This window comes from Amblyomma americanum, chromosome 4 (genome assembly GCF_052857255.1).
Source record: "Amblyomma americanum isolate KBUSLIRL-KWMA chromosome 4, ASM5285725v1, whole genome shotgun sequence".
Classification (NCBI taxonomy): Eukaryota; Metazoa; Arthropoda; class Arachnida; order Ixodida; family Ixodidae; genus Amblyomma; species Amblyomma americanum.
Genome location: NC_135500.1, coordinates 16,186,282 through 16,213,793, shown reverse-complemented (window position 1 = coordinate 16,213,793; position 27,512 = coordinate 16,186,282). Strand labels below are relative to the sequence as shown.

General features: G+C 49.0%; 1 protein-coding gene across 1 annotated transcript; it reads right to left on the bottom strand.

Annotated features, from left to right (window-relative positions):
• Window positions 1-8,438: 8,438 nt before the first annotated feature.
• Window positions 8,439-9,068, bottom strand: LOC144127746 (uncharacterized). The gene has a single exon (XM_077660642.1). The coding sequence runs from the start codon at window positions 9,066-9,068 to the stop codon at window positions 8,439-8,441; it is 630 nt and encodes a 209-aa protein (XP_077516768.1).
• Window positions 9,069-27,512: the final 18,444 nt, after the last annotated feature.

Sequence of the window (27,512 nt, the reverse complement as noted above, 5' to 3'; positions counted from 1 at the left end):
CTTGTTATAGTAACGCTGCTAGCAACGGTCGCCTCTTGTTTCGTCGTTCCTAAATTAGTTATGACAGGCCCGTTGTACGCTCGAAGTACCGCACTAGCAGGCGTCGACTCGTCTGCCTTCTGCGTCCTTCCGTGAACAGAGAACGGAAGCAGGCTGGCGTGCGACCCAGTTCTAATTAAAAAAAACACTCCTGCAAGCAACTTGAGCGTCCACTACTAGCCTTTGCTGATTCTGCTTTCAGCTACACACTAGAGAATGTCAGAGTCATCGTCACTGCTCTCTTTGCTGAATTGACGGACTTTGGGCATTCCTACTCAGCAAGGCGCGAATTGGTCAAGCTTGCGGCATTTATTGCACCTTTTCCCGTAGGCTGGGCACTGCCTTGGACTACGCCATCTAATGCACTTTTTGCAACGGTACTGCTTGCTTCCCTCTTCGCAACTTGTGCTTCTAGCTTGAGGCCCGTGTCTTGGAACAGCACCGACGCGGTCATCCGCTGCTTTCCGGGCCTCCTTGCTGTGTCCTAAAGATGCTGCTACCGCGCACAACTCTTAAGCTTTCGACAATGGTATAGTCTATAGGAGTGGGCACGAGAGCAACGCTGACAGCATGTCTCACGCACCGCACTTCTGCATTCCGCAGGCATTCTTGGCACTCCTGCTCCTGTGCACTTCGACATCGGCCCAGGCCCTATCATCCAGCCCGGTCCTTCCGCCGTCACCCTCAAAGGATACCCTCAGATCGGTGCTTCCAGATGACCACCTGCGGCTGGTTTTCCTACCACCACTGCGCACGGCCTACCACGCACCAATGACATCGACGATGTCGTGCGCTCCCACTGGCTATTTAAACGACCGACAACCCGACAACATCTTCAGTGGGTACGAGAGCAGCGCTGACAGCATGTCTCTCGCACCCTGCTTCTGCATTCCGCAGGCATTTAGGCCTTTTTTTCCCTCCATGCTAAGAAAAGCAGTAATCTGTGCTTGCTGTTGCTCCCGTGCCCACAAGTGTTTCTTGAGGTTGTTTTTTAGTGTTTCTTAATGCTGTTCCTGCCACTGCGTTCCGGGGATGCAGAAACAAACCCAGGACCCAACACTCGCTGTGAATCCGTGCTCGAAAGCCAGTCTTTTCCGAGCGAGCCTTCCGAGCAAATGGCTGCCATTTTTAACCTTCTTAAGGATGTGCACGCACGTTTTGTTCTATCTGCAAAGAATCAGGCTGAGCTTTCCGCAGACATAAAAGCCGTAAAAACCAGTACAAAAAACGTAGAGAAAAAAATTGGCCGCATTCAAGAAATGTTGCACACCCTGGAAAAGAAAACAGAGCCGCTAGACCATTTTGCTGCAAAAGCGACCCACATTCAAAATTCCCTACAAGCCCTGTCAACGCAGCATGATCCTTTGCAATCTCGTCTCGACGAACTCGAAGGAAGATCGCGGCGCAATAACCTGCTTTTCCGAGGCGTTCCCGACTCCCGCGAATCCTGGAATTAAACTGAAGACAGTGTGAAAGAAACCCTCGCAGGCATCATCGACAACCTATCAGACATCAATAGAACGCGCACATCGCCTCGGCCAGTACTCTCCCTCAAAATGTCGCCCTATCATAGTCAAGTTCAACAACTTGAAACTGAAAGAACGCGTACTTTCGACACGCAACAAACTTAAAGATAAGCTTATAACAGTGTCCGAAGATTTTTCCCCCGCCACGCGTACTGCCAGAACTAAGCTAGTTAATTTCGCGAAACGTCTGCCAGGCTCCCCTAGTTTTCAGTTGCGCTACAACAAAATGACCGTGAATGATAAATTATATGCCTACAATGCCTCCATTGATAGCATAGTTGAGATTACCATGCCACCGAAAACAGATGCTTTCCACGGCGCAGTGCCGCAACATAATATAGCTACCACTGATAGCACAGTCGAGTCTGCCTCACCACAGAATACGCATGCTTGCCACGATGGAGCGTCATCACAAGACACTAGCTAGGAAAACGGGAGGGGAAGTGAAACACGTCAGTTAAACATACTGGTATTGTTTTGCAAACATACGTAGCATCCTTAACAAGCGTAATGAACTAGCCTCTGCAATTGATATTATTAATGCCGACATTATTGTGTTAATTGAGACCTGGTTTCGACCTCAAATTAACGACTGGGAACTCTTTCCGACAGCCCGCAGGTTTTCCTTTTATCGTAGCGACACGCACTACTAGACAGGGAGGTGGTGTTCTCTTAGCCATTAATAAGGACTTACAGTCACAATGCATTCAGTTTCCCACTTCCTTAGAGTTAATTTGGGCTAACATCGTTCTTAATAACCAGAAACTTGTGATTGGAGTTTGCTGTCGTCCTCCATCTGACTCTTCTAATTTAGTGAACGAACTCCATGATGCAATCAATCCCAGCTCGACACTAGCTAAAGACTTCCTTGATTTATGCTCTGTCTTCTTTCATACACAACTTGTAAAAGAACCTACTAGAATAACAGATTTCGTTTCAAATACGCTCGACCTGGTCCTTACAACGCAACCTACTTCTGTTTCGAACATTACGTACATGCCATGCCTGAGCGACCATACCCTCATAACCTTTGGAATTTGCATCTCTCGGCCGAAAAATGTCAAGAAAATGAAAACAATTTATAACTACAATAAGGCCAACTTTGACGCCATAAACAGTGAGCTGCGTGTATTCGTGGACAATTTCTTGGACGGTTTTTCGATCGCAGCGTTCAATCGAATTGGGACTTGTTCGTGGCTAAAACTAAGGACTTAACACATAAGTGCATACCAACTCGTATACTTACCTCTAACAGCACAGCTCCCTGGTACAGCACTAATATCAAGTGGTTGTCTAACAGGAAAAAGCGTATGTACAAACTTGCAAAATATTCTTCCAACTGTGACCGATGGACTGCGTATATATATTGCAGCGTTAAAACAGGCGAAGAACACTTTTTCACAAGTTACCCTTCCGTCCATGCTATGCACTGACCCGCGAAAGTTTTGGCGCACCATCAACCCGACTGACAGCAATAGCATATCCCTTGTTAACAACTCTGGAGCTACCATTCCCCCCGAACTGCAAGCTTCCGTATTAAACGACGTTTTCACATCCAATTTTTCTATCACCACCGATCCCCCGCTTCCTAGCACAGTGTCATTTCATTATGCGCCCATGTATCCTGTTACAATAGACCTTGATGGTGTTTCAAACCTGATAAAATCTCTAAAAATATCCGCTGCTCCAGGCTGCGACCTAATCAATGCCAAATACTTAAAAAATACAAGTGTTTATTCTCCCGTCATACTAACAAAAATTTTTCAGCAGTCACTTGACCAGGGTTCGCCACCTGCCGCATGGAAGGTGGGGAAGGTGATTCCACTCCACAAATCAGGTAACAAGTATTCTCCACTAAACTACCGGCCAATTTCTCTCACCAGCTTTCCTTGTAAACTTCTCGAACACATCTTGTTTTCTCACCTAGCTAACTTTCTAGAATCGAACTCTTTCTTCTCGCAATTTCAACACGGATTCCGAAAATCATATTCATACGAAACCCAACTTGTGTCCTTTACTAATAAGTGGCATGTTATCCTTTATCGTAACTAACTAACTGACTGCGTGTTCATAGATTTCGCGAAAGCGTTTGATAAAGTGTGTCATAACTTACTACTATACAGATTGCAGCCACTTAACCTGGACCCAAAGATTCTAACCTGGCTTGAAGCTTTTCTTACAAACCGTCAACAGTTTGTTTCTATTAATGACCTCACCTCAGATCCGAGTGTGGTTCACTCCGGTGTTCCGCAAGGCTCTGTGCTCGGTCCGCTTCTTTTCCTTATTTACATTAACGACCTACCATCCTGCATTTCATCTCAAATTCACCTATTCGCCGACGACTGCGTAATATTCAGGGAAACAACATGCGATGGCGACATGCTAATGCTACAATCCGACCTCGACTACATCTCAACCTGGCGTAAAACTTGGCTAATGGACCTTAATGTTAACAAGTGCAAATTCAAGCGTGTGTCTGCGAGTGACTAATAACTTGTCCTCTTATAACCTTAACGGTTTGTCTCTAGACTCCGTACACTCTTATAAATACCTCGGTGTTCACATTACTAATGACCTTACCTGGATTGCTCATGTCACACATGTCGTTAACAACGCCAACAAAACACTTGGATACCTTCGTCGTAACTTTGCTAAAGCACCATCATCGCTGAAGCTTTTACTGTACAAAACACTAGTTTTACCTAAACTCGAATACGCTGCATCGATATGGGATCCTTATCATCAGAACTTAACGCACTCACTTGAGATGGTCCAAAATACAGCTGCACGATTCATTCTCTCTAACTACAACAGAACTGCAAGCATAACCAGCATGAAATCTAGTCTCGGTCTGCCATCCCTTGCGTCTCGTCGTCGAGCACTTCGTCTTCGCCTTTTTTATAAACTTTTCACCATTCTTTTCTACGCGAAGAACTTATTTCACCACCACAGTACGTGTCATCACGCATGGATCACGCCCACAAGGTTGGAATACCATTCTGCAGAACGAAAACCTACTTTCATTCCTTTTTAGACCGGACATCCGACGAGTGGAATCACCTTCCCGCACCACTGGCACTAATCGATGATCACCGTTTATTTCAAGATGCCTTAGCTAACACTGTATAACTAGCAACCTTCTGTAATATTGTGCTCATACTTCCCCAACGTGGCTGGTTCGGCATCACCGTGGTACAGGAATATCCAGCCGTCTCCCAGCAGGTGGATGAACGACCCTGTACTCCCCCTCCTGTTGTCCAAAACGCGGGAACTCTGTCGAGGTCGCCTTTCGAATAACATCCCCAGCGTCACCCTTGAAAGCAACACTCCGTCCGGCGGCCCGAGGCAGACTCTGTCACCTAGCGCCGCCATTGTCGCCGGTGCTTCCGCGAACGCCAGTCCTTGCAGCTGCGTGCCTTCTCGATAGCTCATCCGCCTTCACGTTAATCTTCCAGGAATTCCTCGCGGGTCCGACTTGGCCGAATTCAACAGCTCTGACTTCACGCTGGCCTTCTGGGAATCCTTCCCAGGTACGAATTTTCCGTTCTCAACAACGTGTATGATCAAATGTGGAATAGTTATGGTGTCGTACCCTTGACCGCTGACCTTGGCCCATGACCTTTAGTTCACCCCTCACCTTTCACACTGGGTGACATTTGGACTCACCTTTGACCTTAAGAACATCCGATGTGGAGATGTGAAGACCCCTGATGACATCCGATCGGGGTGTTGTAAGACCATGTGATACCGCGTCATAGCCACTTGGTCATGTATATATATATATATATATATATATATATATATATATATATATATATATATATATATATATATATATATATATATATATATATATATATATATATATATATATATATATATATATATAACTGTTGTCGCGAGCATGTAGCGGAGACTCTTAACAAGCGTGTCTTTTTTTCTTTGAAGTCCAGAGCTAGCCAAATTAAACCACTGCCAAATTGTTTTTGTCGCGAAAGATACAACCGCATCCCGGGCACCCATTTACCACTGGACTTCCAACTTGTCTGTTGATCCTACGCTCTACATCTCACAAACTGTTATATGCTGCACTCCGCCGCCGCGGTGACTGAGTGGTTATGTCGCTCGGCTGCTGGCTCGAAAGACGCCGGCTCGATCCCGGCCGCGGCGGTCGAATTTCGACGCAGGCGAAATTCTAGTGGCCCGTGCACTGTGCGATGTCAGTGCATGATAAAGAACCCCAGGGGGTCGAAATTTGCGGAGCCCTAAACTGCGGTATTCCTCCTAGCTTAGTCGCTTTGGGACGTTAAACCCCATCAACCGAACCAAACCATATGCTTCATTCCTTTTCATTACCCAAGTAGCACATGATACGAGGCCTGTGCGGGGTCCCACGTGGCAAGTGGCGTTGAGGCAAACCCCTCCTATGTCTGCCTTGGCTCCTGCTGGGAGAAAGCGAGCAAACCATTGTGCTTGCCCCTTTTCATCCCACATATGTGTAACATATCACGAATTGTAGTTCGCCGCCTTAGTGACTCAGCAAGGCAATGTCATCAGCGAAACGCAGATTATTCAGGTACACTCCATTAACTCTTATGCCCATGTGTTCCCAATTCATGCGTCGGAATACCTCATGTAAACAGGCGGTTAATAGCATTGGCGAGACCCTGTCTCCTCCCTGACTCCCTTCCTTATTGGAATTTTATTGTGACTTTATAGAGAATTATGGTAGTTGTGCAGCTTCGATTGTTGCGAAATGTGAGAGACTGGAATCTTGCGTCTGTGAATATTGAGGAAACAGGGACGACTCGGAGACGCATTCTTTAACAGAGAAACAAGAAAAACTATATAACTGTACGGTAGGAATACACAAAGCGGTCAGACGGAACACACGACTCAAACCTCTCTCTCCTTTGACGTCTAAGAAGGCACTGTCTTGCCCAGAGTCCGAGGGGCTGCCGCTTTCAGCTGCTCCCGGCCGTTTCTCTGCTCAACTCGCTTCCCGGGTGCCGCCGTCGAAACCCTTTACCGGGCCAGCCACCAGAGCTCGAAAACTGGGAGTATCTCCGCACTCTTGGTCCCCTTTGTCACCTCGTCGCGCACACGAGTTTAGAGGACACACTCACAAACTGAAAAGGAGGGCACACAGGCGACGAGAAACGCAGACACGAGGAAACGATGCCGTTCGTGGAAGATGCACTCTCCCTTCCCCCTCAAAAAAGAGAGAATAAACAGCATCTATATATATCTTCCAGTATTTTGACATAAGGCTCTTCTACACCCTCATCCCGCAATGCCTGTATGACTGCTCAGGTTTCCACTGAGTCGAAGGTTTTCTCGTAATCAATGAAAGTTATAATAAGGGTTGTGTATATTGTGCCTATTTCTCTATCACCTTATTGATAGTGTGAATATGATGTATTGTGCAATATTCTTTACGAAAGCCTGTCGGATAATTTGGTTGATTAAAATGACGGTTTCAGCTATAAAAGGACCCTGCCTACACCATCGAGCTTCAGTTCGGCTGCGGTACGCATAGGCGACGGACCTAACCGCTCTGTACTCTATACAGGTGAGAAAGGGTGATCTTTCTGATAATTCTGTAAATAAGTTACTGCTAGCGTGCTGCTGCCGAACACAGGAATATTAAGTAGAACTTTTTGCTGGGGCTAATTGGTGCATGTTACTAAGAAAAGAAGCGCTAACAGAGACAAGACGTAAGAAGTGACACGGACAATTCAGTTGTCAGTAAGCGCTTGTCCGTGTCACTTCTTACGTCTTGTCTCTGTTGGCGCTTCTTTTCTTAGTAACAGGAATATTACTTCTATTTTGTTGTACATTGCTTTTTCCGCTGAGATTAAGCGTGCCATTGAGTCATTGCGCCGCGATAACGCGCTGTCATGAGTAAGGAAGAGAAAGATCTCGCGAAATGCGTGGAAGATATGAAACGCGAAGTAAAAGCTGACCTGAGGACATTAAAGGTAAGCGTCAAATATTGCAGCGACACCTGCAATGGAGTAAATGAACTCCGGAAAGAAATGAAAGAGCTGCACAAAGAGCTTCAGGATTCACACAAAGAGAATGAAGGACTAAGAGCAGAGAACCATAGACTGAGTGAGAAGCTACAAGAACTGGGAATATACCAGAGGTGGAACAATCTGGAGATACGGGGTGTTCGAGAAAGCGGAGATGTATGTGACGTTGTTAAGAAAATCGGGACATTATTGGGTGAGCCAATTGCAGATTCAGACTTAGACATTTGCCGGCGAGTGCCTACGTTTAAAACGCAAGAGAAGAACATTGTCTGGCGCTTTGTGCAACGAACAAATGACAAAATCCTGCAAAAGACAAGAAAACAGCAGCTCAACACTGAAGACCTGGAATACGCTGGAGACAGCAAACCAGTATACATAAACGAGCATTTAACCACCTTGGACGAGGAACTGCTTTGCTATGCAATCGTACAAAAGAAGAAAATTGCAGGAAGTTTGTGTGGACTCGTGGCCGAAGAATACTTGCAAGGAAGGACGAAGAAGCTGACGTACGTCGTACGCATCGCCTGCTTGTCAGATGTTGAGAAAATTTCAAACTTAATCATGACTTAAAGAAAGACATCAGCAATGGCACTATCTATGGCTGAGGATACGGACGTACACTGCTGTTATTATTTATTTATTTATTCACATACCCTAAAGGCCCTTTTCAGGCATTACATAGGGGGGGGGGGGGGGGGGAGGTGTACAGTTACATATCAACAATACTCTACACATAGCTCTACAAGCAACACAAATCCAGAACAGGCAAAATGGGGAAAAAAAGTACAGAAAATTCGAAGTTGAGCATATGCAGGAGTCGAGCCTTCCTAATCAGAATTTATTTGTAAAAAAAACACTTTAGTTTTTGCGCAAAGGCGTCATGATTTAAGGTGAAGACAATATCACTCGGTAACTTGTTCCAGTGGTGAACGGCAAGAAACAATGGTGAATGACTAAAGAGATGGGTACGTGCAAACATGGGTTCGATTTTGAGAGCATGATCCAAGCGCGGAAAGATAAGGTGGGCGGGTCTAATATAGTATGAAGCGAATGAAGAGTGACTGTGATACAATCTGTGAAAGTGTGATAATAGTGCTAGTATTCTTCTCTTTTCGAGTGATGGTAGCTTTATGGATGCTTTGATTGCCGTTATGCTGGACTGACGTGAATAGTTCTTAGTTATAAATCTCGCTGCTTTATTTTGTACTGATTCCAGTTTGTGAATTAAGTACAATTGATGCGGGTTCCAAATTAATGATGCGTATTCTATTTTTGAGTGGACGAGGGTAGTGTAGGCTAAACGTTTGGTGGCAGGATCAGCTTGGTGCAAAGGACGTCTGATGAAACCAAGTGCTTTAGATGATTTACTGACGATAGCATCGATATGGTTATTCCATGTTAGATCAGACGAAAAATGAACACCTAGGTATTTGACTGTAGAGACAATCTCAATGGGAATACTATTCATGGAATAACAGTGATTTTGAAGCTGGTTATTGGTGGTGAATGTTATAGTCTTTGTTTTAGAGACGTTAATTTGCATTTGCCACTGTTCACACCAAGTGGTGATTCTGTCCAGGTCTGACTGCAAAGAGTTGGTGTCGTCAGGTTTGGTAATCTGTCTATATATAACGCAGTCATCAGCAAATAATCTAGCAGTAGAGTTAATAAATTCACTTATATCATTAGTGTAGATCAGGAATAAAATTGGTCCAAGCACCGAGTCTTGCGGCACGCCAGATTTTACCACGGTTGGGGAAGAACAACACCCATTTACACAGACATATTGGTAACGATTGGTAAGAAAGTTGGTAATGCAGGTGATAATATGCTTGTTAATGTTGAGATAATTTAGCTTCAGTAATAAACGATAATGGGGTACCTTATCAAACGCTTTCGCGAAATCAATAAATATATCGTCAATCCTTAATTTAGCGTGCACGGCATGGCGAAGGTCGGTTATTAATTCAAACAACTGCGTCTCACACGAACGACCATGCAGGAAACCATGCTGATTAGGGGAAAAGAAGTTGTGCTCGGTTAAGTATTTCATTATGGCCGATGATATGATATGCTCCAACAATTTGCACGGTATACTGGTTAACGAGATAGGTCGGTAATTTGTTACATGGATTGGTCACCTGATTTAAATATGAGAGTAACACGAGCAAGTTTCCACGAGTCAGGTACGCACCCGGTGTGAAGGGATTGCTGGAACAAGGCAGTAAAAATGTGAGATACAAAAGGTTTTGTTAATTTTAGCAGTTTAGGGCATATGCCGTCTGGACCAGGCGACGAGTTAATTTGTAGTCTGTCAATAGCTTTCTCTATCCCTCCATGAGTGATAATCAGATTATTCATGGTGGCACTAATAGAAGTGAAGTTAAGATCGGGGGGGGGGGGGGGGATTGGCATCTCTTCAGTGAATACGGAACTAAAAAATAAATTAAATTCTGTTGCTGCTTGTGATGGCGAAAGGTGTTCGTCATCCTTTATAATTGATAAATTTCCAGCTGAGGACCTGGGATTTATTACTTTCCAAAATTTTTTGGTATTATTTTTTAATTGAGCCGATATATCGTGATTAAAAAGTTTGTCTTTAGCTGCTTCAATCTCTTTCTTGCAAGCTGCTGCATGATTCCTGTAACGCTCCCAATCACCATTCGAGGCAGTCTGTTTTGGTCTAGAGTATAAACGCTTCTTTTGATTCATGCATCGCTTTACTTGTGAAGTGAACCATGTATTGTGCGTTGATGGGCCAATGGTAATTTTTGGAATATTGTCACGACTGAAGTCACAGGGAAGGTACACGTTGCCGAGGACCAGAGAATAAGGTCGGCTTGCCGTTCCGATCACAGAGTCACAGAGCCCAGCACCAGCGCGCCGCTCGTGCCCACAACAACCGCTTCGTCGTCGTCGGCACCAAACAAGGCTGTCGCGCGGCGCTAGGCATGTGGCAATATACTCCAAGGCTTTTTACGGCGGAGACAACTTCTAAAGGCAATGACCCAATCCGAAGTGAAATGTCGCTATCGCACACTATTTTATTTCTTGGCCTAAAAAGCACGACTTTTGTTTTATTTATGTTTATAGATAGTGAGTTGACGATCGACCAATGATTTAAAAGATGTAAACACGTGTTTGCTTGTTCAGTCAGATTTTGTATATTTCTAGATTTGAAAAATAAACTGGTATCATCAGCATATATTATAAATGTTGGGCGTGGGTCAATGAGAACGATGTCATTAATGTAGATGATAAAAAGTAGAGGCCCCAATATCCTTCCCTGCGGGACGCCTGCTAAAACTGATTTCGGGTCGGATAATTTATTGTTAATTACTACTTGTACTCGCGCAGATAAATAAGAGTTCAATATGTTATGAAAAACGCCACGGAAGCCATAGAACTCATAGAAGCCAAGAACTCAAACCATAGAACTCAAGCCATAGAACTCAAGGCTGTTGCGCGGCGCTAGGCACGTGGCATTACTCCCCCCCCGTGAAAGAAGACATCGTCCCGATGACAAGGTGAGAGGAAGAAAAAAAAATGAGGTGAACTGCACAATAACGCAAGGTTTCACTTGCAGGAAGCGCTCAGTAGCGCGAAAAGTATGGCTTTAAGCGCACCACATGCACAATTTCAGGCCGCTGGCGTCGAACACTGACGGTCACAGTTCCATCTGGAATGACTTCGTAATTAACGTTGATTAAGCGGCGCAGGACTTTATAGGGTCCGAAATAGCGGTGGAGTAGTTTCTCGCTCAAGCCTTTGTGGCGCACGGGGGTCCACACCCACACTTGGTCCCCTGGTTCGTAGTGGACTTCCCTGTGCCGGAGGTTATAGTGGCGAGCGTCGGTGGCATGCTGCTCCTTGAAGTGCAGGCGGGCCAGCTGACGGGTTTGCTCGGCCTGTTCTGCGAAATGGACGGCATCGGGTTCGACCGCTTCTTCCCCGCACGGGAGCATCGCGTCCAACATCGTGCGGGCCTCTCTGCCATATACGAGACGGAACGGCGTAAACTTCGTGGTTTCCTGCGGAGCCGTATTGTAGGCGAAGGTGACATACGGCAGGATCTCGTCCCACATTTTATGTTCGACGTCGATGTACATTGAGATCATGTCCGCCAAAGTTTTGTTTAGTCGTTCCGTTAATCCATTTGTCTGAGGGTGATACGCTGTTGTTGTGCGATGCTCGGTATGGCTGAGAGTTAAGGTGTCCCGCAGTAGCCGAGCTGTAAACGCCTTTCCTCGGTCGGTAATGATGGTCGACGGTGCACCGTGTCTGAGCACAATGTCGTTCATAAAGAATCGAGCAACTTCGCCGGCAGTACCTCGGGCAAGGGCCTTCGTTTCGGCGTAGCGTGTTAAGTAGTCTGTAGCGACTACGATCCACTTGTGTCCGTTCGAGGATAAAGGAAATGGGCCTAAAAGGTCCATGCCCACTTGCTCGAAGGGTGTGAGGGGTGGTTCAATAGATTGCAACATACCGGATGGCTTGAGCGTGGGTTTTTTTCGCCGCTGGCATTGTCGACAAGTCTGTACGTAACGTCTAACGCTCGGGGAAAGATGTGGCCAGTAATAGTTCTGCCGGACTCGGTTTAGGGTGCGTGTAAAGCCAAGATGCCCTGAAGTTGGTTCGTCGTGGCAGGCCAGGAGGATTTCGTGCCTTAGATCAGCCGGTATGACTAGCAGGTATGTTTTCGCACTCGACGTAGAATTCTTCTTATAAAGCACCCCATTGCGGAGGCAATACGACGACCACCCCCGAGCAAGATACCGGGGTATTGTAGGATGCCCACCTTCAAGATGGTCAATAATCAGTCGCAGCTCGTCGTCGGCACGCTGTTTGGAGGTGAGATCGGACGTAGTGACTGCTCCGAGGAAGCTATCGTCGTCGGTGGCATCTGACGAAGGAGGGCCGACGGGCGCGCGGGACAGGCTATCAGCATCGGTGTGCTTCCGGCCAGACTTATAAATAACATTGAAATCGAACTCCTCCAGGCGCAATGCCCAACGTGCTAAGCGGCCACAAGGATCCTTTAAGTTTTTCAGCCAACACAAGGAGTGATGGTCAGTGATGACACGAAACGGTCGGCCATAAAGGTACGGGCGGAACTTGGCAGCGGCCCATACTACCGCCAAACATTCTTTTTCAGTGGTGGAATAGTTACACTCTGCACGGGAAAGTGCACGGCTGGCGTAGGCAATTACTTTCTCGACCCCGTCTTGGTGCTGAACTAGAACGGCACCAAGGCCGACGTTGCTCGCATCCGTGTGTAACTCTGTGTCGGCATCATCGTCGAAATGTGCCAGGGTCGGGGGTGACTGGAGCCGGCGTGGTAACTCGTCGAAAGCCATCTGCTGATCGGCACCCCAGGAAAATGATGCGTCATCTCGAGTTAGGAGAGTCAGAGGGCTGGCCATCTGTGCAAAGTGTTTGATAAAGCGACGATAATAGGAGCACAGCCCCAAAAACCGTCGGACTGCTTTTTTGTGGGCGGGGACGGGAAAGGCAGCAACGGCAGCAAGTTTCTCAGGGTCAGCTCGGATGCCATCAGCACTCACGATGTGCCCAAGAAACTTCAATTCGGTGAACCCGAAGTGGCACGTTTGAGGCTTGAGAGAAAGGTTGGCAGACCGGACAGCTTCGAGAACAGTTCTCAGGCGGCGCAGGTGTTCTGTGAACGTCGGTGAAAAAATTATCACGTCGTCGAGTTAAACAAGGCATGTCTGCCACTTAAGACCTGTGAGCACAGTGTCCATCATCCGCTGGAAGGTGGCAGGAGCACAGCAGAGCCCGAATGGGAGGACGCGGAATTCATAGAGCCCATCTGGTGTTACGAAGGCAGTTTTTTTCACGGTCCCTCTCATCAACGTCAATTTGCCAATAACCACTCCTGAGGTCAATGGAGGAGAAGTACTTGGCTCGGCGAAGTCGGTCGAGAGAGTCGTCAATCCGTGGCAGCGGATAGACGTCCTTCTTTGTCATACTGTTAAGTTTCCGATAGTGAACGCAGAAACGAAGTGTTCCGTCTTTCTTTTTAACGAGGACTACAGGCGACGACCATGGGCTGCTTGAAGGTTGAATGACGCTATCGGCGAGCATCTCCTTGACTTGCTGTTGGATAGCGTCTCTCTCCCGAGGAGACACACGATAGGGCTGCTGATGGATGGGTCGAGTGTCTTCATGCGTGATAATCCGGTGTTTAATGACCGACGTTTGCTGCACTTTAGATGAAGACGTGAAGCACACACGAAACTCCAGCAATAGATCTTGGAGTTGCCTCTTTTCAACGGAGGAAAGGCTAGAATTGATGTCGACAGCGTGTACGGCATCATCCGGTTCAGTGCTAGGCGTAGCTTCCTCTGAAGCAAAACATTCGGCGACTTCGTGCAGATGGTCGACGTAAGCGATGACAGTGCCACGGAACAGATGTCGATGTTCATTGGAGAAATTGGTGACAAGCACCTCCGTCTCTCTTCCACGAAGGAAACAATTAGACCTCTTGCCACAGAAACTCCCAAGGCGAGTGAGAGGGAGACATTAGGCTCAACAACCCGGAGGCCGTGATGTGGCTCCTCACAAGTAACTCTGGCGAGGATGCTGGCACGTGGTGGCACTGTGAGGCTATCATCGGCGACTCGCAGCGTGGAGTGGGACCCGCGGTACTCATGCCTTTCAGTGGCCAGTTTGGCGGAAAACGTCACCAAACGGTTCGGTAGATCTATAGTGGCACCGTGCTCACGAAGGAAGTCGATGCCAAGAATAACATCACGAGAGCATTCGCGTAGAACAAGAAAAGTCGCAACAAATGTGCAGCCTCGCACCGTAACCCGGGCTGTACACATACCCAGTGGTGCAACCACATGTCCGCCTGCCGTCCGTATGTCTGGTCCGTTCCATGGCGTCACCACCTTTTTCAGTGTCCTTGTAAGCCGCCCGCTAAGGATAGAATAATCGGCTCCCGTATCAACTAAAGCGCTGACCTCCTTCGTGTCGACGATAATAGGGATGTCCAGGAAGACCCGGCCAAGACCAGGGCCTGTCGACGTCGGTTCGGAGTGAAGTGAGCGGTGTGGCGGCGGAAGCTGGACGGCGGTTGGGTGGTCGGCGTCGGGACAATTTAAGCGACACTGCGGTGATAACTGGTCGGCGATGCGGACGACGTCGGGGCGATCTGATCTATGCGGCGAAAACTGGACAGGAATTCGGCGTTCGACGTCGGGGCGAATCGAGCGGTGCGGCGGTGGAAGCTTTACGGCGAATCGGTGTGCGGCGGCCTCGCCCCCAAAGGTCGCCGGAGCTAGTTTTCCCGATGAGGGCTCGAGGAACCATGGCGTCCAGCGGTATACCGTGGCCCAGAAGGCGAAGAGCGACGAGGCGAAGGCGAGCGCGACTCGCGACGAGGAGAATGTGGCAGACTACGCTGGCGGGTGACGTACTCGGCGATGTCCTGAGGCCGCTGACCGGGCCGTGGACGAGGGCTGTCGGGGGAAAATCCTCTAAGGCCCATCTGACGATAAGGGCACTGCCGGTAGAGGTGACCTGCTTCGCCACAGTGGTAGCAGAGAGGGAGGTTATCTGGAGCGCGCCAGAAATCAGTCTTCCGGGGCGCCTGGCGCCGATCTGCCCAAAGGGGCAGCGGTTCCGCAGCGTGCACAGCGACCTGAGGTTGCGTGTAAGGCGAAGAGGTAGGTAGCAGGGCTGGGCGGCGTGTGACATCAGCATAAGTCATCCGCTGGGTGGGGCCCGGGGGTGGTGGTGGAACGACTGTACTTGTCGGTGGCGTGAGTGCGTTCTGGACCTCCTCACGGATGATGCTGGCCAGGGAAGCTGCAGCAGGAGTAAATGATCCATGAAGTTGCTGGAGCTCCTCGCGAACCACGGTGCGAATGAGGTCGCGAAGGGAGCTAATATCTTGCCCGGGATTGTAGTCGGTTCGGTCAGACGGCGGTAGTGTGGTGATGGAATTCAGCGGCCGACCGTACTGGCTGCATCGCTGCTGTAGCAGTTTCTCCATGGTCACAGCTTCGGCAGGAAACGCGGCGACTGTGGTGGGCGGGTTCCGCACGAGGCCGGAAAAAAGCTGTTCTTTGACGCCGTGCATCAGGTGCCGCACCTTCTTCTCCTCACTCATGGACGGGTCGGCGCGATGGCAAAGGCGCGTGACGTCTTCAACGTATATTGCGACCCCTTCGTTCTGACGCTGAACTTGACAGGTTAGGGCACGCTCGGCATTCTCTCGGCGGTCACTGTTGGCGTACGTACCGAGGAGCTGGCTTCGGAAGGCCGGCCACGTAGAGAATGTGGCCTCGCGGTTCTCGAACCATGTCCGAGCAGCGTCTTCAAGGCTGAAGTAGACGTTCCGCATTTTCGCAACGTCGTCCCAGCCGTTAAACGTCGCGACCCTTTCGTAGTGAGCTAGCCAGTCCTCGGCGTCTTCAAACTGCTCACCGTGAAATGGTTTAGAGGTGCGTGGGGTCTGAAGGATGAGACAGGACGAAGGGGTGGAAGGGACAGTCATGGTACGGGCGGGCGGTGTCGTTGCCACAGCTAGGGTCTCTTCGTCAAGAGCGAAGGCCTCGGGGGGCAAGCCTCGGAGCCGTCGGCTGGTACGATGAACAGGAGTGGTCACGAGAGGCGGCCGCGTAGGATCGTCCGCAGGAGAAGGGATCATCAATGGCACCTCCACCAGTGTCACGACTGAAGTCACAGGGAAGGTACACGTTGCCGAGGACCAGAGAATAAGGTCGGCTTGCCGTTCCGATCACAGAGTCACAGAGCCCAGCACCAGCGCGCCGCTCGTGCCCACAACAACCGCTTCGTCGTCGTCGGCACCAAACAAGGCTGTTGCGCGGCGCTAGGCACGTGGCAATATATTTATCTTTCAGTTCAATAAGCTTGTCGTGGACTCCAAATGTCCGTGCTTTACATTTTAAATCAAGATTTGAAAATTTCAGGGGAAAATTCATAACATTACATTTAAACACTAGAACTATATAAAACAAGATAAATGACTTCGAAATACTTCTTGGTTCTCTCGCAATGAAATTTCATGCTCTAGAAATCACAGAAACCTGGCGGTCTGAAACGGATGTATTGCCCCACATAGATGGCTACAAGTGTATGGGTTTAAGTAGGCAGGGGAAGAGAGGTGAAGGCGTTGCGCTCTATGTTATGAACAGTTTGCACCTCCAAGCTATAGATGAATTTACAACGCTGGATGACGACGTTGCAAGCCTTTTTGTCAGGGTCTCAAAATTTGGAATTGGCGTTTTATGCAGACCGCCAGCGGGTAATATATAAAAAAATTTATATTTCCTAGATGATGCACTATTTCTGTTTCATTCCTGACCATCATCCATCCTAATCCTAGGTGATGTAAGTATAGATACAATATCAAGCAATGCAGAAGCACAAGAATTTCAATATATCCTGAATCTTCATGCCTGTGCCAAAGTCATACGACTGCCCACCAGGATTGCTCGTGACTCCGCTACCTCCATTGATTTTTGCATCACGGGTATTACGGCTATGTTACTTCTGGTGTTATAATTAACAATATTAGTGACGACATGCCAATTTTTGCCTCACTTCTTGAGCAATAGAAAGCGATTTACACCCTATAAGGTTTATGTACCGTGCAATTAACCAGGACAGCCTTAAGAAATTTAGAGCACTTATTGAACTAGAATTTTGGGAAGATGTATATGAAGAAAGCAACGCTCATTTGGCCCATAACGCCTTCTTGGAGAAGTTTTCTAGATGTTATAATGCAGCCTGCCAATCGCAAGAATGTGAGGCAATGAGCAAGAAAATAAAGAAACCATGGATCACTCGAGAATTGTACAAGAGAATGAGGCAAAAGAACAAAAAGTACCACGAATTTATAAGGTGCAAAGATTCAAGCGCACTTGTGGAGTTAAGGAAGGTTAGAAATTAATTGAATTCCTATCTAAGAAAGTCGAAGAACATATTTTTACAAAAATAGGTTCATGAATGTTCCAAATGATTCTAGGAAAGTATGGGACATCATAAACTAAGCAATGGGTAGAAGGCCTCACCAACAAGACATGTCAGACATTTAGAACGACGGCGTTCGTGTTCCAGTAACAGAAGTTACTGAAGAAATAAACAGAAATTTCATTACCATAGGCTAGTGTGAAGAGGCTCAAGCATATAAATGCAGTCTAATATCAGAGAAGCAACTGGAATCTATTATGCTTGTACCAACGACACCTACTGAAATATATAAAATAATTCAGTATACCGAAATGTGTCGCTGCTGGAGTAGATGGCATAAAAGTCCCACCCATAAAATATCTCGCAAATAAACTTAGCCTGACCTTGTACGATATTATAAATGATATGCTCCAGTCTGGATAGTTTCCTGAGGAACTAAATATTGCTAAAGTAACTCCTATGTATAATGGTGGCGGAGAAACCGATGTTAATAAGTATAGGCCTATTTCGGTTCTACCAGTGTTTTCAAAAATATTCGAACTTGCCATATACGTCAGGCTCTCGAGCTTCTTTGAAAAGCATCATATAATTAGTAGTTTTCATTATGGGTTTCAGAAGAATAAGCCTGCAGAACAGGCACTCATCAATATCAAAGATAAAATAATTGAAAATATTGAAGACAAATTCCTGACATTTGGCGTGTTTTTAGCTTTAGAAAAGCTTTTGACACTGTACAACACAATATACTGCTTAATAAATTACAAGCCTATGGAGTAAGAGGAGTTCCAGTGGGATTAATTAGGACATATTTTTTGAGCCGGTGGCTATGCATATATGTAAACCCTATGTGATCTAGCAGAATAACAATTCTGTACGGCGTTCCCCAGGGATCCATTTTAGGGCCACTGCTACTCGTGGTATACATCAATGATATAACAAGAATACCCGGTTATCCCGAGCTAATAATGTATGCCGACGACACAAATGTTTTCTTCAAGGCCCAGACAAATGAATCCCCAAAGATTTCATTTAACACTTGCCTTTCTAATTTCTCTACATGGTTGCGAATGGATCGGCTAGGACTAAATACTGTGAAGAAGATGATGACCCAGACAAAGCAGATGACTCGTGAAAATGAAGAAGATGACCCTGCGCGTTAGCCGTATTGCGATCGCCACGTGTGTCTGCGCCCGACCTGGTTGCCCTCGGATTGTTCTCGCCGCTGCTCCCTTCCTCCCAGCTCTTTTAAATAAACCTCCGCCTTACATTTGGCGGAGGTGCTGGGTAACAGCCCTGGAATTGCGCAACCGTACTCTCCCGTCACCTGCGATGCCTCACGACGTTCAACATCAAGCCGTGCAAGTGGGTCTAGCTGTTACCTGCGCCGGCTCCCTTCGCCAACGGGACCCGGCCATCTTCAGTGGGACCGATGAGCAGGATGTCGAAGTTTGGCTCACGTCTTACGAGAGGGTGAGCCTTTACAACAAATGGGACGATGCCACCAAACTAAATAACGTAATTTTTTATCTCACCGGCGTGGCTAACCTGTGGTATCGGAACCACGAGGTGGACATCCGCACCTGGTCTGCTTTCAAGACAACCTTCTCCGAAGTGTTTGGTCGTCCTGCTGTTCGGAAACTCCGCGCCGAACAACGGTTGCGTGAACGGTCTCAGCAGGTCGGCGAAAGCTTTACCAGTTACATCGAAGACGTCATTGACCTATGCAAGCGTGTCAACCTCAACATGTCAGAAGCTGACAAGATTAAACACATTTTGAAGGGTGCTGACGACGACGCCTTTCAGATGCTGGTAGCGCGCGACTTGCGCACCGTTGCTGAAGTCGTCTCCCTCTGCCAAAGCTTCGAGGAGCTGCGGAAGCAGAGGCTCCTGACTCGACAGCACCCTCGACAGGTTGAGTCGCTTGCTGGACTGACACCAGCATCTGACACCTCATCGCTGCTGCAACAAATCAGACTTTGTTCGGGAAAAACTGGCGTGTCAGCTTTCTCTTCTGCCGAACCCAACAGGGCAAGCTTCAGATTTGGTTCCGGCCCTTCGACACGCCATCCAAGAGCATGTTGCCGAGGCTCTTCCGCCGCCCATCCGCCACCACCCGTCGCCGCTCCGCTGACATACGCGGACGTCGTCGCCAGACCTCGACCGCCTACCTATGCTTTGCCTCCAACACCTGCGCGAGCGGTGGCTCCTTCTCTTCAGCCGGCTACGCGACTCAGCAATCCCTGGCGCACCATCGACAACCGGCCTATCTGCTACAATTGCGGCTTGCCTGGTCATGTGGCCCGGCTTTGCCGCCGCCGTCTCCCAGTCTACGCGCCACCTCCTCCAGCTCCCGCGTACTGGCCTTCCACGAGTCAGTACTCCGGATCTGCTGAGCCGCTGTCTCGTCCTTTTTCTCCTGACCGTTCAGCCCTTTCTAGACGCCGTTCGCCTTCACCGAGGCGCCGCTCCGTTTCTCCTATGCGACGTCGCCTCAATCTACCTCAGGAGGAAAACTAGGTGCCACAGTTCCTGAGGCGAGAACTGCGTCCCGGTCGAACTTTCAAAGGCCTCACATATCCCCTGCTAATCTGATCGAAATTTCTGTCCAGAGCATTACTGTCTTGGCCCTTGTGGACACCGGTGCTGTGATTTCTGTTGTGGACGAAAAGTTTTGTAGTTCGTTGAAGAAGGTAAAGACGCCGATTGCTGGACTGTCGCTGCGTACGGCCAGCGATGAGCACATCAAGCCGTCCGCAGCGTGTGCCACTCGAGTTGTGATTCAGGACTCCCTCTACACGGTAAAATTCGTCGTGCTGCCTTCCTGTTCCCATCCCGTTATTCTGGGCTGGGATTTCCTTTCCGTCCATGAAGCTATCATCCACTGTGCTCGAGCGGAAGTCGGGTTCTCTTCTCTGCCCAAATCTTTTCTGGACGCTACTCCTCCTGTTGCCTGCGTTAAAGCCATCGCCGCCGAAGACATCGACATTCCCCCGTGCTCTTCCGTTCTTGTACACTTGTCTTGCGACTCTATCGGTGACGACACTGTCCTCTTTATTCCAGGCCATACTTTTCTGCACCGCAAGTGTCTCCCTCTGCCATACGCCGTACTGACTGTGTCCGCTGGCCTTTCGATACTTTTGGTTTCTAACCCGTTTTCCTGCCCTACCGCTTTGTGCCTTGGTGAATGCCTCGGCAGTGTGCAGCCCATCGCATCTCTGCTCACCCGCGAGGAGACCGACGACACACCGCTCCTCGCCATGAACGCGCTCAGCCCTCCTGCCTCTACGCCAGATCGCTCTTCTACCGAATTGTTCTTGCGCTCCATCGACGCCGATCTTCCCCCGCCGCACAGAACACAGCTTCTCGACCTCCTTTATCAATTTCGCTCCTCCTTCGACGCTCTCCAGACTTCCTTGGGCCGAACTTCCACCGTCACCCATCGCATCGACACTGGTGCGCACGCGCCGCTGCGGCAGCGCCCCTATCGTGTGTCTCCAACCGAGCGCCAGACTATTACAGAGCAAGTCGACCAAAGGCTTCAAAACGGCGTCACTCAGCCCTCAAGTAGCCCTTGGGCATCGCCTGTTGTCCTTGTGAAAAAGAATGATGGCTCCATACGCTTCTGTGTTGATTACCGCCGCCTTAATAAGATAACGCGCAAGGATGTCTATCCACTCACCCGCATAGATGACGCTCTGGACTGTTTGCAAGGGGCGGAGCTCTTTTCCTTCCTCGATTTACGTTCTGGGTACTGGCAGGTACCCATGGAGGCGGCCGATCGTCCCAAAACTGCTTTTGTGACACCCGACGGATTGTATGAATTTACTGTGATGCCATTCGGCCTTTGTAATGCCCCTGCAACCTTTGAACGGACGATGGACACCATTTTGCGTGGACTCAAGTGGAAAATGTGTCTATGCTATCTCAACGACACTGTCGTCTTTTCCCCCGACTTTGAAACCTATCTATCCCGCCTGAAGCACGTTTTGACCTGCCTTTCTGACGCTGGCCTGCAGCTCAACTTGAAGAAATGCCGTTTTGCTGCGCGTCAACTGACAATTTTAGGACACGTTGTCTCTAAGCAAGGCGTTCGTCCCGACCCAGCTAAACTTCGCGCTGTCGCAGACTTTCCCAAACCCACTTCCATCAAAGACTTGCGCAGCTTCTTAGGTCTGTGCTCTTACTTTCGGAGGTTTATTCGCAACTTTGCTTCGATTGCTGCGCCTTTAACACAACTGTCCAGCAGTTCCGACTGATCGATGTGGTCTCCGGCGTACGACGATGCGTATAACACCTTGCGCCGCCTCCTCACAGCGCTGCCCATACTGCGCCATTTCGACTCGACCTCTCCTACCGAGGTCCACACGGACGCCAGTGGTGTCGGCCTCGGCGCTGTACTCGCCCAGCGCATCTGTTGTTTTGATGAATACGTTATTGCCTACGCAAGCCGCACACTTATGAAGGCTGAAACTAATTATTCCGTCAGTGAAAAAGAGTGTTTGGCCATCGTATGGGCCCTTGCCAAATTCCGCCCGTACCTGTATGGCCGCTCTTTTGACGTTGTGACGGACCATCATGCGCTTTGTTGGCTTTATTCCTTGAGAGACACATACGGCCGCCTTGCCAGGTAGGCTCTTCGTGTGCAAGAATATGACATCCGCGTGGTCTATCGTTCCGGCCGCAAGCATCAAGACGCTGATGCCCTGTCCCGCTGCCCACTTCCAGCCGATATCGCCAGCCTTTCCACCTCTGACGTCTCCCCGTCGTCCCCTCACATTAGCGACATGCCCTCAGCGCAACGTACTGACCCCTGGATCGCTTCTCTTCTCGACTTTCTCTCCAACCCCACGGCTGCTTCTCCATCCCGTGCTCTCCGCCGCCATGCTTCCCACTTCGTGATTCGCGATAGCCTCCTCTATCGCCGGAACTACAGCACCGACGGCCGCAAGTGGCTACTCGTTATTCCTCGCCACCTGCGCACGAACATATGCGCCTATTTCCACGCTGACCCACAATCCGGTCATGCGCGAGTTTTCAAGACATACACCCGCAACCGGCTGCGCTATTACTGGCGCGGCATGTACACCTTCGTACTTAAATACGTACGCGAATGTCTCGCCTGTCAACGTCGCAAGCCATCTCCTCATCGTTCTGCTGGAGAGTTGCAGCCACTCCCTTGCCCACCACGCCCTTTCGACCGTATCGGAATTGATTTCTATGGCCCGCTTTCGTACACTGCGGCCGGCAACCGTTGGGCTATCGTTGCGGTTGATCATCTCACGAGATATGCCATAACCGCCGCTCTTCCTTGTGCCACAGCGACAGACGTTGCCTCCTTCCTTTTGCAACGTTTCGTCCTTCGTCACGGTTCACCTCGTGAACTGCTTAGCGACCGCGGACGCGCCTTTTTGTCCGATGTCGTCACCGCCCTCCTCCGCCAGTGCAACATAATCCATCGTACCACCTCCGCCTATCGTCCGCAGACCAACGGCCTCACCGAGCGATTTAACCGCACCCTCGGGGACATGCTCTCTATGTACGTCGCATCCAACCACTCGAATTGGGATCTCATCCTCCCTTATGTTACTTTCGCCTACAACACCGCCCAGCAGTCTACTACTGGCTTCTCTCCCTTCTTTCTTGTTTACGGCCGTCATCCATCTGCTACCATAGACACCATTCTGCCATACCAACCTGACGCCTCTGAATATACCCCTGTTTCCGAAGCCGCGCAACGCGCAGAAGATTGTCGCCAAATCGCCCGGTAACTCACAACTGACGCCCAGTCTCGCCAGAAATTCCGCCACGACAACGCTCACACCACATCGCACTTCTCTCCTGGTGCGCTTGTTTGGCTCTGGATACCATCAATTACTCCTGGACTCTCCTCGAAATTTCTCGCCAAGTATCACGGCCCCTACCGTGTCCTGGAGCGCACATCTCCCGTTAATTACGTCGTCGAACCCCTCACGCCGTCTCCCGATCTCCGCCGCCGCGGCCGCGAGACAGTTCACATCCAGCGTCTCAAGCCTTACTACAACCCCTCCATATTGCAGTCGCCGTAAGTCGCCAGGATGGCTCCTCTTCGCACCAGGGGTGATTGTGAAGAAGATGATGACCCAGACGAAGCAGATGACTCGTGAAAACGAAGATGGCCCTGCGCGTCAGCCGTATTGCTATCGCCACGTGTGTCTGTGGCCGACCTGGTTGCCCTCGGATTGTTCTCGCCACTGCTCCCTTCCTCCCAGCTCTTTTAAATAAACCCCCGCCTTACATTACTAATTATTATAAATTTTATAAATTATTATAAAGTTTAAAAACACCCTTATCAGCCAAGTAAGTGAACAAAAGCTACTGGGAATCTGGTTCTCGGAGGAACTTTCAAGGACATGTCTTATTTTTAAGCTCACCATTAATCTCTCCCGAGTGGTGGGTAGCATATGTGGAATACAGAATCTATTACCGACGTGGCTAAAAATTCAATTGTACTACTGTTTATTCTACTCCTGGTTACGCTATGGCATCTTAACATGGAGTACAACGACCTATTCTAAGTACAACTGGTTGTTTGTCCTACGCAAACGAATGTTTACAATGTGCGAACATTTTCATGGAAACATCAGAAACTTGCACACACGAAGAAGAAAGGGAATTTTAATGAAAGAAAGGCGGAGAGGTCGGCCGGTGGTAACAGGGCCCTGGCCTGCTACTCCACACAGGGGAAAGGGAAGAGGAGGAAAAGGAAAGTGTGAATGAAGGCTGATGATGGCATAATACAATGAGTTTCACGGGTGATGTCTATGCACACGCACACACACACACACACAACACTGGCTGGCGCTCGCATCGCGGTTACTGGACACACATAAAGCTCAAAACTGGTGTCTGCAACACAACACCGACACATGTCATTAACCATGTAGGTTGTGCACAGGCGGTCACAAACGAGTATCCAGGCCTGTTTCACACAAAAAGTTGAGCAGGGCTTTTGTCACACGCCACCAATCAGAACGTCTCGTCCTTGCGCCCAGAAGAGTTTCCTCAGAGAGAGGGCGAGAGTCCAGGTTTTTCACGGTCGCCTCCAATATTGTTCTTTCAGAAGTATACTTCGGGCACGCGCAAAGAAGGTGTCCAATAGTCTCTGGTGTGTTGCACTGTGCGCAATTTGGGTTACTTTCGATGCCGATCTTGTGAAGATAGTGTTTAGTGTAGGCAACGCCAAGCCGTAGCCGGTGGAGTAAAGTCCCATGACGTCGCACCACCACAGATGGGAAATGTAATCGTGAGCCTTGCACACACAACTGCTTTTCATAATATATGCCATGCTACGGGTTGATCAGGCGTCCTATTTAAAATTACTACTATGAATTCATAAGTACAAACTTTATCCTACTTCCTCAGGTAATTCATCTCGCTATTCAATCCGAAATCCTACAGTTAGACAGCCAGCTATAAGAACAAACTAAGGGCGACATACGTTAAGCTTTCAAACAATTCAGATGTTGAATAGAACAGATATCAATATTGATTTCAACAAAGGACTTCCTGTTTTCAAAAAAGAGTGCAAACATGTTTTCGTTTCAGGCAGTTTCAGGCGCTGCTATCCTCCACGAAACAGCTGACGGCGAGGAAAGGCTGATTGCGTTCGCGTCCAGAAGGCTGGCGGCCGCTGAGAAAAAGTACGCGCAGTGTGAGCGCAAAGAATTAGCTTTTTTGGGCTTAAACGGTTTCATCGCTACCTGCACGGTAGGATTTTCATGATTTAACATTTTCAAATGCGCTGGGACAGGGGACATCAAGAGAAAGAGAGAAAACGAAGGACAAGCCTTCGTTTTCTTTTTCTTGGTGTCCCCGGTCGTGCGCTTTTGAAAGTGTTAAAATGATGTACCACCTAGCTCAGTTATCCGTGTTACTCCAAGATTTTCATGATCTACACAGACCATCAGCCGCTACTAGGCATGCTTGGGCAGGAGAAGCCAACGCGCACGTTAGCCGCAGCGCGAATGCAACGATGGGTTATGATACTCGCAGCGTACCAGTACCGCCGCCAGTACCGCCGGGGAGAAGATGTCCAAGTGACCGTGCCCTTTATAGGTTACCGCAGCCTGTCACTGCTGAGGACGTTCCGGAGGGATGTCTGGCTGGGTTCCAATGCCTTCCGATAACAGTCGATGACATTGCTACGGCGACAAGGCGAAACAGGACCTTGTCGCATGTGGCAGAGTTCATCTTGAATGGGTGGCCTAGACAGTACGCAGAAGAACTCGAAGCCTATTATAGGCGCCACGACGAGCTTTCACTGGAACATGACTGCGTAACCTGGGGTGTTAGAGTGGTAATCCCGGAAGAAATGAGAGATCGCGTACTGAACTTGCTGCATAGAGGAGCAACCAGGCACCAGTCGCATGAAGACGCTGGGCAGGAGTTTCTTGTGGTGGCCTGGCATTGATCTTGCAGTTGAGCAGCATGCAGGGTGGTGCACGGTTCAGCACGCCGCTCAGCCGGTACCACTGTATCCTTAGATCTATCCGGTAGAGTGTTGGTCACACGTGCATGTATACTTTGCCTCGAAGGGTCCTCATGTGTTTCTAGTGTTATAAGGTTCATTTTCTAACTGGGTCGAAAAGTGACTGATGCCGACATTCACCTCAAAACGGTTGAGAAACTCCGCCACAGCTTTGCCGCTCACGGCTTCCCTGAGGTCCTAGTGAGCGATAACGGCCCCCAGTTCACGTCCTCGCCGTTTACCGAATTCTTATACAGGAATGAAATCAAGCACATTCGTTCTCCATCTTATCGTGCAGTATCAAACGGTGCAGCAGAACGCACGGTGCACACCCTAAAAAAAGCATTGCTCAAGCAGGTGCTCGAAAGTCAGGTTTCTGGTGTGGAATGTTCCATCCAGGACAGTCTTGACAGTTTCCTAATTGCCTACCGCAATACACCAAACAGCATGACTGGACGCACACCCGCCGAGCTGTTCTTAAAGCGACATCCTACGTCGCTACTCAAGCCTAACTTTCACAGTTCCATGAAACAGAAGCAGGCACATTTGAAGGAGCAGCGCGATATGAGACGGGGAACTCAGCGTGTTTTGATATGGGGGACCATGTGTTCGCTAAAGCGTGCGTGGAAAGTGTCATGGGAGGAAGGCATAGTGTGTCAAGTGCGGTGACCTACATGGCGAAAGTATTGAATCAGCTTCGGTTTCTGCACGCCGACCACTTGTGTCTTTGGTACGCTGATCCCATGTTGTGTCCTGCGCGTTCACTGCTGCAAGAGCGACGAGTGAACTCTTCCAAAGATGTCCCCGAGCAGCTGCCATCAGTGCCGTCAACCGCAACTGCCCCTGAAGAGTCTGCGACTGCACTGCCAAATACCGAGCCACTGCCAGACTCGACGGGTGCAACGCAGGGCCGGCGGCTCCTATGGCCGACTTCAGTGCCCAGTCTCCACGGTCTACCGAGACAGCACTCCCCCAGACCGTGTACGAAAACCCTCACCGCCATGGAGCCAGGGAAGAATCCCCCGGAATTTCTGACAGTAGCAAGACAAGTGTTGAGGTGTGTTCCAGGGGATCCTTCCTCCACGGCGTATTTCGGCCCAAGGCTGAAGGTGTGGCGGACTGTTTCAGGCAGGATGATTCCTTCGGGGTGGTGAAGAATGGCTTCGGTGGAGGACTTCTTTTCCGCCTACATGCCTCTGTCACATATAACAGGGAGTCTGAAGTAAAAGTAACAAAGATAGAGGTTTGAGCAAGACGAAGAGGATGGCGATAAGTATGACGTGGATTAACTTAAGACTAAAGAAGATGAAGAAGAAGCATTCGGTGAGGTGAGAAGAGATGGAGTTCAACACAATGGCAAGACGGGCAAGTTGGTGATACATATTTAAAGGTAAATAGCGCAAAAGACGGGGACAAGTGAAGAAAACAAGACCAGGGCTAACT

Excerpts from the sequence above, each read along its gene's own strand:
- LOC144127746 (XM_077660642.1), bottom strand. The coding sequence starts at position 9,068 with ATGAATAGTATTCCCATTGAGATTGTCTCTACAGTCAAATACCTAGGT.